The sequence below is a fragment of the Ceratosolen solmsi genome, unplaced genomic scaffold, assembly GCF_000503995.2.
Source record: "Ceratosolen solmsi marchali unplaced genomic scaffold, CerSol_1.0 scaffold8, whole genome shotgun sequence".
Classification (NCBI taxonomy): domain Eukaryota; kingdom Metazoa; phylum Arthropoda; class Insecta; order Hymenoptera; family Agaonidae; genus Ceratosolen; species Ceratosolen solmsi.
This window is the reverse complement of record NW_011948439.1, coordinates 2,128,951-2,138,915: the sequence shown is the minus strand read 5'-3', so window position 1 is coordinate 2,138,915 and position 9,965 is coordinate 2,128,951. Positions and strand designations below refer to the sequence as shown.

The window sequence follows — 9,965 nt, the reverse complement described above, 5'->3', positions numbered from 1 at the left end:
AAGAGACTCTAAGAAATTCAAATAGAAAGAGTTGAATAATCACACTTTTAAATATCACGTATTTGCTATACCTATTGCCTATTATAATCAATCCAGCATTTTTATTTTTAAATTTCACATACAACATAACTTACGTTTATCCTATTCAACGCGCATATTCTTATGAAATGTTGAATAACTCTCTACTTTCGCACATACTCTTTAAAATAGAAAAAACGATTGTACTTATCGTTATTTATCCGTTTACTCGTCATAATTTACCCACTTACCATCGCTACCAGCTAATAATTAAAACAATGTCCAATGTCTCGAAACACGAAATAATATAAATATAATAATTATTCAAGGTAAAAACAAAAAAAAAAAAAAAAAAAAAAAAAAACAAAAAAAAAATAAAACCCCTCGTCTTACCACATATACAAGTGACTGACGCATTATCTTGTCGAAGCTAAAACTACAACCACTCTTGCAGTTATTAATATTATAAAAATTCATAAGCTAATCGGTCATTTAGTTCATCTAACAATTTACAACGGCAGCTGGAGCATATTGAAGTTTGTGGCGACATCTCGCGGAATTGACGAAACACTGTCGAAAAGCAGTATATCGACTATAGTTATGCGTTCGTCGATCATAGTGTGCGTGGAAAGTCGTGGGAATAGGAAATCGCGGCAGGTAGAGGAGCGTCCCACCGGTATGTATTTTTATTAAGTGTTTTAGTATAAATATTTTGACCTTTTGTTATAATAATGGTTTTTAAGTAAATTGATAATGTTGTATCGATGCTCGTCGAGGTCAAAATTTTATTAGCGCATTAGCACGTATGAAATAGTATGCTGAAGTAGTTGAGAGCTGTTGAAAGATGAAAATGTTTTTGTAGGTTATTTGAATGAAAATAAAATATGCTTTTATGTATGTTGTGCAGTTAGCTTTGTGATTTTGTAACGACAATGGATCCGGATTTTTATGACGAGTTTGGAAATTATATTGGGCCTGAATTGGCGTCCGATAGCGAAGATGAAAACGACTATGGGAATGCCGGTGACGACACCGAGGACAGAGATCGATCGGATGATGATTTGGATGAAGATAAAGATGAGAATAGAGAAAATATGGATACGAACACAATGGCAGTTGTGCTTCACGAAGACAAAAGGTATTATCCCAGTGCGTTGGAGGTTTATGGACCCGATGTAAGTATATAAAATTAACTAAGCTTTGGATCGGATAGTTGGTATTTATCAGAATGTCTCATTATAATATGGGATGTCTTTAGGTGGAGACGTTGGTTCAAGAGGAAGATGCTCAGCCTCTTGATAAACCGTTAATCGTACCAACGAGGAAAGCTAAGTTTCAAATTAAACAGCAGCAGCTGCCGGAGACAACTTATAGCATCGATTATCTCGCCGATTTGATGGACTGTCCCGATTTGATACGCAATGTTGTATTATTGGGACATTTGCATCATGGTAAGACTACACTGGTAGATTGTCTAATTCGACAGACTCATCCTTACATGCACTCGGTTACGGACGAAAAGCCCTTGAGGTTGGAATTTTCATATAATTTTTTTCACAACCGCCTTACTTTGTACTTAATGTTATTTAAATGCTTCGCTCCAGGTACACTGACACATTGTTCACAGAACAACAGCGAGGTGTTTCTACCAAAGCTGTTCCAGTTACGCTTGTCTTACCTGACGTCAAGTCCAAATCTTATCTTCTAAATGTTTTTGATACGCCAGGGCACGTCAATTTTTCTGACGAGGCTACCGCAGCGATTCGTATATCGGACGGTGCGGTTTTAATGGTCGACGCTGCGGAAGGTGTCATGTTAAATACGGAAAGACTGTTGAAACACGCCTTGCAGGAAAAGTTGGCATTGACAGTCTGCATCAATAAAATCGATAGACTTGTACTGGAGCTAAAGTTACCCCCTCTCGATGCCTACTATAAATTACGTCATATTATCGAGGAAGTAAATAGTTTGATAGCCCTTCATTCGGATATGGAGAATCCTGCATTTGTTTCGCCAGCTTGTGGCAATGTTTGCTTCGCAAGTTCGGAATATAACGTTTGCTTCACGTTGAAGTCATTTGCCGCACTTTATGCCAAAGATTATCCAGGATTAAATGTAAACGAGTTTGCCAAAAGGTTATGGGGAGACGTATACTTCAATTCTAAGACACGAAAGTTTACGAAAAAACCGCCTCACAATACAGCTCAACGAAGCTTCATCGAATTTATTTTGGAGCCACTGTATAAAATATTTGCTCAAGTTGTTGGTGATGTCGATACTACTTTGCCCGAAGGTGAACTAATTTGACCGTTTTGACATTAAAAATTCTTAACTTAATTTCGATAATTTAATAATAATAATAATAATAATAATAATAATAATAATAATAATAATAATAATAATAATATGCTTAGTATTGGATGAGCTTGGAATTCATTTAACATCCGAGGAAATGAAAATGAATATCAGACCATTGCTTAGATTGGTGTGCACCAGATTTTTGGGAGACATGTGCGGATTTGTTGATATGTGTGTTACTCACGTACCCAATCCCAAGACCAATGCTTTAACAAAAGTATCGCACATATATACAGGCCCAACGGAATCTTCGTTAGCCCAAGATATGATAGATTGTAATCCTGACGTAAGTTTATTAATGCTTCTTTCACAGACATTTATAAACCATGTAACTCATTCCTTGAATAATCACGCTTCGTGGAAAATAAAAGAACTCTTAAGCCATCTGATCTGCTTAAACTTAGAGTTAGTACTCATTAGGGTTGCATTTTATACTAATACTTGTATTTCAAAATACTGAACCTATCGTCGCTTAAAAACGTTAAATTCTTTTAAATTCAAATATGTCATTATCGAGTATATAGTGAACATAATCGAGTAAAGGAAATCAATTTAATAAATGAAATATTTTCAAAGTGTTAATCAATTTGATCATGGATATAGAATTTTTTAATGCTATGCAATAACAGCGTGGCTAACGTTAATATCCGTTCATAAATATATTACGAGAAGAATATATTTAAGACAAATGTTTAATTCAACCTCTATTTTACAAATATATACAGCCACGAATTAGAATTGATAATGTACGTTTTCCACGTTCCGTCTTTCCATCTTAGATTTCGGCGTTATTTAATCGTAATTTATAGAAAATTTTTACCGAGGCGTACGAGTTAGTTCCATGATCGCATCTGCCGCATATTCACATTATCAAATACAACGAAGGTTGTGTAATTGCAGGGTCGACTGATGATCCACAGCACAAAAATGTACCCGACCGAGGACTGCACGTTGTTCGTCGTTCTCGGAAGAGTCATGTCGGGGACGTTGAGCGCTGGTGAGAGGGTACGAGTTCTGGGCGAGGCATACACACGTCAGGATGAGGAGGACTCCCGGATCTTGACTGCCGGCCGACTGTGGATAAGCGAGGCTCGCTACAATATTGAGTTGAGCATGGTACCAGCTGGCAATTGGGTGCTAATCGAGGGTATCGACCGGTCGATCGTCAAGACAAGCACGATAACGGATCTTACGGACTCGGATGATCTCCACATCTTCCGGCCCCTGAAATTTAACACCCAGAGCGTTATCAAGATCGCGGTAGAGCCCGTGAATCCCTCGGAGCTGCCCAAGATGCTGGACGGATTGCGCAAAGTAAACAAGAGCTATCCTCTACTGGGGACCAGGGTCGAGGAGAGTGGTGAACACGTTGTCCTGGGTACCGGGGAGCTTTACCTCGACTGCGCGATGCACGATCTGCGTCGCATGTACTCGGAGATAGACATCAAAGTGGCCGACCCTGTGGTGGCATTCGCGGAGACCGTGGTCGAGACGAGCTCCCTTAAGTGTTTCGCCGAGACCCCGAACAAGCGGAACAAGCTGACGATGATCGCCGAGCCCCTGGAGCGCGGTCTCGCGGAGGATATCGAGGCCGAGCAAGTGAAGATTACTTGGAACAAGTAAGTTCTCTTTGATTGTTCTCTTGGACGATTAGTGGTAGCTTCTACCTCACTCACCTTGTGCAATTTCACGCAACGAGTGCAGCCGTTTTGGCATTGCAAAGTGCATTGGCATTCATCTCATTGTCGATCGCCTTTTGATATCATCGTTACATTCATAATGTAATAAAGCGCATTATATCTGTTGGTATTTTAACGATATTTATGGGCATTCTATTTTAATAAAGAGTTGCCTCTCAAAGCCTAACTAACCGATGGCATAAAATAATAACGACGATTGTTTAACGAGTTAATCCGAGTGCTATTGTTCTTTAAAGTACGAAAGTATATTGTGAAAATGAGTGAATTATTTGGGATTTTGTCATTTACGTGGTAACAAATTATCCGCAGGAAAAAGCTTGGCGAATTTTTCCAACAAAAGTACGACTGGGATCTTCTAGCCGCTCGAAGTATTTGGGCTTTTGGACCGGATGCAACTGGTCCGAACATTTTGGTCGATGATACTTTGCCCTCGGAGGTAGATAAATCATTGTTGAACAGCGCTCGTGAAGCCATAATTCAAGGCTTCCAGTGGGGAACTCGAGAGGGACCGCTGTGCGAGGAACCCATTAGGAACGTCAAATTCAAAATTCTGGATGCCGTTATTGCTCAAGAACCCCTTCATCGCGGTGGTATATATGAAATTCTACTAATATTTCATTTTTGCACGAGTGCTTTTGACGTTTAATCCATACTTTCCGACACAATAACTATAACAGTCATAACGAGTTTAGTTTTCAATTTATCCAGCCAACTGTATGGATGGCAGATAATGACTTTACCGACAAATTCTAATCCGAGAATCTAACGAATGAGAGTGAGTCCAACAAACGGTCAATAATAAATTCGACGTTATTAATCCGTGGCGCGAAATTTCGAAGTACTTTTGTTTGTCATAATAATAATAACAACAACAACAACAATAACAACAACAATAATTATAGCCATTAAATTACACTACTAATTTTATTTGAACGACTACCCTATAGTATTAACTGCTTGTTGAACTGTAATCGTTTAGTTTTCATAAATAAACTCTGTTGTAACTAGAATAAAATTATATATATAATTGTTGAAGTCCAGCTACTCGTATGTCAACTATAATTAAATTTATTAATTATGTATTGTTCCGTAATACATTATACTCGAGCCGAGAGACTATATTATAAATATCATTGAAATATAAATTTTTCCCTTTTTCAAAATCTCTAGATGAATAATCTACATTATAATCTACGTAGAGTAGTCGTGTACAATGATTTTCCTACGAGTGAGATTACGCGATAAAGCAATAGACACCTCAAGTCGAAATGAAAAATGCCTGTTTGTCTCTATTTTTCTCTTCTTTTTTCTTCTTCTTTGGTATAAAAAAATAACGATTATTATTAATAATAGTAGACGCGTAGTAGGTTGCGAAATATTCGAACAAGGTATCAAATCAAGGAGAAATTAATTTGTTCATTAAGGCGGACAAATCATTCCTACGGCGAGGCGAGTAGCCTATTCGGCCTTCCTCATGGCGACTCCACGTCTCATGGAGCCCTACCTCTTCGTAGAGGTTCAAGCACCGGCTGACTGCGTCTCCGCCGTGTACACGGTGCTGGCCAAGCGTCGTGGTCACGTGACCCAGGACGCTCCAGTGCCAGGCAGTCCGCTCTACACCATCAAGGCCTTCATTCCAGCCATCGACAGCTTCGGCTTCGAGACCGATCTGAGAACACATACCCAGGGTCAAGCCTTCTGCCTCTCGGTCTTCCATCACTGGCAAATTGTGCCTGGCGACCCTCTCGACAAGAGCATCACCATCAGGCCTCTCGAGCCCCAGCCGGCGACGCACTTGGCCCGGGAGTTCATGCTCAAGACACGGAGAAGGAAAGGACTATCGGAGGACGTGTCGATCAACAAGTTCTTCGACGATCCTATGCTGCTCGAGCTCGCCCGCCAGGACGTACTTCTTAATTATCCGCTGTAAAATCGGCTGTAAGGACACCGTCCTTAACTGGCCTTCCGCTCTACCAATGATGTCGGAACTTTCGTGAATCCGGCACGCAATTACGTCGGGAGCCACCCACTCTCCTCTCATTACGACTGACATCCGCGGCCCCAATGACTTTCATTTAATGGTCTTATTTTATTCTGCAATCTGCGAGTGGCGAGAGAAGAGCAATTTCGAAGTGCGCGGACGAACGATTATTTCGTTCGACTTTTAGGATCGTAGGTTACCTATATTAACAGTTGCATCTCAATCGAGGAATCTCCGAGGCATTCTGATCGGTTATCCCAGATCGATATCATGCAACGAGATCCGAAGATTTACAGCCTAAAACGAAAAGATAATATTTTATTTGTCGTAACAAAATAATGAAATAATATTTAGCAAACACAGGAGGCATCTACCGAGGTATCTTAGTTAATTTGACACAATGTATTTGTAAAAAAAAAAACAAAAAAAAAAACAAAAAAAAACTGAAATAAAAAGAAATATAAGGAATGGTGCAAATTTTTTCTTTTCACACGAATGCGACACTCGTAGCGGATGTAAACCGATAGGAGTTGCATTTCCTTATCTCGTGAAATTCGTTCTTCATCGGCGTCTCACTCTTCGTCGTTCGAAGCGAAAGCACGTTGGACGCAGACCTATTTCCGCGGCGTAGTATAACCGGGAAAAGGAAAAAAAAGAAGAAGAGGACCCGAATTAAAAATACGAGGTCGTTAGAATTGCCGCGGCGTCATAAAAAAGAGCCTGGGAGCAATTAATCGCAGCGGCGAGTAATTTCTCGCTTGGCATGTTGGGGCCCTTGGCACACGTGGTCGTCGTTACCGAGATGTGTGTGTCGTTGTCGTCGTCGTCGTCGTCGTTACCTTCGTCGTTGTCGTTGTCGCCGCCGTCGGCGAAAGTCGTGACGTGCTTGTCACGCTTCTCCGAAATCTAAAATTGTCCGTTCGCCGCGCGGACTATGCAACAAAACCGGCGGAAATAAAAAAAATGAAGAGCTAACTTTTGGAGTTATGTGAGTCGGGGTTAGAGAGAAGGGGGGGGGGTGGAGGAGCAAAGAGGCGATAAAAAAACATAGTCGAGATTCCGGAAAACAGCGTGATTGCCAGTTTTTGGTCCAATTTCCGATATAAATGCAGGCGCGAGTTTTCTAAAACCTGTTTTGCATTTGGATTGTCACGAGTTCGTTGATAGTGACGACGGGTTAGATGGGGGAGGGGTGAAGAGAACAAAAGAATTCTCGTACTTTATGCCATTTCAAAATAATAAAATTTTTTTTTAATTTATTGACAAGTTTGTATATTAAGAAAGGATGAATTGCGCTTCACTAGGTATTGCAGTGAAAACAATTTTAGGCAAGGGATTGGGATAGGTAGATAAAATGTGAGATAGAAAGATAAGGAGAGAGAGAGAGAGAGAGAGAGAGAGAGAGAGAGAGATTCGTACTAGTAGTGGTAGTAGTAGTAGTAGTAGTAGTAGTGTGGTAGTAAGAACAGTAGTAGTAGTAGTAGTAGTAGTAGTAGTAGTAGTAGTAGTAGTAGTAGTGAGTTAGTAGGAACAGTAGTAGTAGTAGTAGGAGTAGTAGAGATTTTGGTGATTCATAGCAGGGGAATCTATTTGGCCATGGGTTGGCAGTGCAGTTTGCCCTTTTCTAATGCTATTATGGCAATAAAACAAAACGAGCAGTAAACACGTTTTACGATTTACATAATGAAACGGTTGAGCTCGTCGAAGGTGCGGAAGGAGCGAATATGATGATGACGGCGCTCGTAGCTTGGCGAGGCGAGGCCAGGGGAATATAGTATGTCAGCCAAAGGAACAACGATCCTGGGCTCGTTTGGCTCATGGATCGGGTCCTGGGGCGACTCTTTAGGATCGAGGGACGCACGCTCCCCGGCCTCGGCGAAATCGCTCCACGGAATCGATAGCCCTTCCCCGCCCCGTTCGTCTCTCGCCGCGTCATCCCCCCTCTTCAGATCCCGGCCCCGTCCCCGTCCCCTTGGCCAACGTTCATCGCGGGCCGGCATCCCGCTTGGATATCGACTTGGCGTAGGAGAGGACGAAGCGGGTGGGCGCTGCGGGAGTGGCACCCACACAGGCGCGCGTCGGTGCTGGTCGCGGGGGCGCTGCGAACGCCAGCGACGGGGAGAGCGCACCGAGCGAACTAAGCGAGCGGAGCCACGGCGCGGGCCAGTGTCGTAAACGCGCTCCAGTCGTGTGACACACTCTCGCCGAGGGCCAGTCCCCGACCTCGATCTTCTCGGGTAACAGCGCAGCTCCGCGAGTCGCAGTTATCGTGACCGCGTCCGGGAGCTCGTCTTTGGTGCGGAGGCTTGGCGTTGCTGCTCGTTGCGGCGAGGACGCGAGGCCGCTCCCGCGAAGCAATGTGCTAGGGCACGAACCGACGTGTTGTCGTAACGTCGCGCGTGTCCGCTCTTCTGTCTGGTTGTCGCCGTCGCTTGGAAGATCGCGAGCTCTCGGCTCTAGCCGCCGAGTCTAGCTGACTTCCCGGAGCAGCGCGAGCAGTGGCAAGAGCAACGGGAGTAGGAGGAAGAAGCAGGAGCGAGGCTGGGAAAATGTTGCCGTGGGCGAGTATCGTCCTCGTCGGCCTGTTGGCTGCCGTAGCAAGGGCCGACCTTAGGCTGCACCCGTCTGCGAGTACCGAGCAAGCAGGTGAGTGCCGTCGACTCTTCCCCGCGCTCCGAGTTTCTTTCTTTGTACATACTCCGGCCCCGTGTCTCTTCGTATCTCTCTCTCTCTCTCTCTCTCTCTCTCTCTCTCTCTCTCTATCTATCTATCTATCTATCTATCTATCTATCTATCTATCTATCTATCTATCTATCTATCTATCTATCTATCTATCTATCTATCTATCTATCTATCTATCTATCTATCTATCTATCTATCTATCTATGTATCTATCTACCTACCTACCTATATATATATATATATATATATATATATATATCTTGCTCTTCGCACCCTTTCTTACCTTCCTTTCTTTTCTCCTTTTCGCTGCGCAATCCTATCTGTCTCCTACGGACGAAACATTCGTGAATGCGAGAGAGCGAGAAAAAAGTCGCGTTATCATCTCGGTCCGTGTGCGCCTCGCGCTCTGTCTCACTCGTGTACTCTCTCTCGCTCGCGCGCACTCTCTCTTTCTCTCTCTCTCTCTCTCTCTCTCTCTCTCTCTCTCTCTTTCTCGTTTCACGACAGCCCCGTTTTTCTCCCTCTCGCTCCGCTCTACCTGTATACCTCGTTCACACTTGTGTGCTCACACACGAGCCTGGAGTCCGATCGCGAAAGTCTAGTGCGATCGATTTTTCCGCTTTAAGTCGCCAAGGGGACAAGGAGGGACGCGAGCTTTCTTCCTTTTCATCATCGACATCGACTTCTCTCGCCGCATACCTCGGCTTCTCCCTCCTTTACACTTAAATACCTAAGTCGCGCATCGTTTTTTTTTCTTCGCCTTCTCTTCGCCGTCTGCTCCCCCTCCCTATCCCCCCACCCCCGCCAGGTCCCCTTCACGGTATTCTGCTCCACCGTACCTCCGTGCCCCACGTCCCTCCTCCTTCACCTGTTCCGAGCGTTTACGAGTCTGCGCGCCCTTGTACGTGTGCATGCTTCTTTTTATTTTTTTCCGTTTGCCCTCTGCCTTCGATTTTTCGGTCAACTACACACGCGACTACTCTCCTTTATGCTCTCTTCGCTACCTACGTGCGAGGAGCGCGTGTGTAGGTGCGCGCTCGACGGCAGGTCGGCGAGCCGAGTCCTTTTGGAGCTTCTGGAAACCACTGCTGATGTGAAACGTCCGTTTCTTCCTCTCCACCTCCCCACCCCCCTCTCACTCACTCAGCTCAGACACTCACACTCTCACGCTCTCTCTCTCTCTCTCTCTCGCTCTCTCTCTCTCTCTCTCTCTCTCTCTCTCTCTG

General features: G+C 43.7%; 2 protein-coding genes across 2 annotated transcripts in view; both read left to right on the top strand.

The window, feature by feature from the left end:
- The first annotated feature begins 620 nt into the window (after positions 1 to 620).
- LOC105365487 (116 kDa U5 small nuclear ribonucleoprotein component) lies at positions 621 to 6,370 on the top strand. The gene is made up of 8 exons (XM_011503665.1): positions 621 to 694; positions 926 to 1,193; positions 1,277 to 1,548; positions 1,623 to 2,311; positions 2,433 to 2,662; positions 3,277 to 3,995; positions 4,386 to 4,666; positions 5,501 to 6,370. The coding sequence occupies exons 2-8, from the start codon at positions 951 to 953 to the stop codon at positions 6,004 to 6,006; spliced, it is 2,940 nt and encodes a 979-aa protein (XP_011501967.1). The 5' UTR covers positions 621 to 694; positions 926 to 950; the 3' UTR covers positions 6,007 to 6,370.
- A 1,810-nt stretch (positions 6,371 to 8,180) lies between these two features.
- Cals (calsyntenin 1) overlaps positions 8,181 to 9,965 on the top strand; it is a 30,273-nt gene continuing 28,488 nt past the window's right edge. The window contains exon 1 of the mRNA XM_011503664.1: positions 8,181 to 8,703. Coding sequence (XP_011501966.1) covers positions 8,607 to 8,703 — 97 coding nt within the window. The 5' untranslated portion in view covers positions 8,181 to 8,606. The remainder of the gene's footprint in view (positions 8,704 to 9,965) is intronic.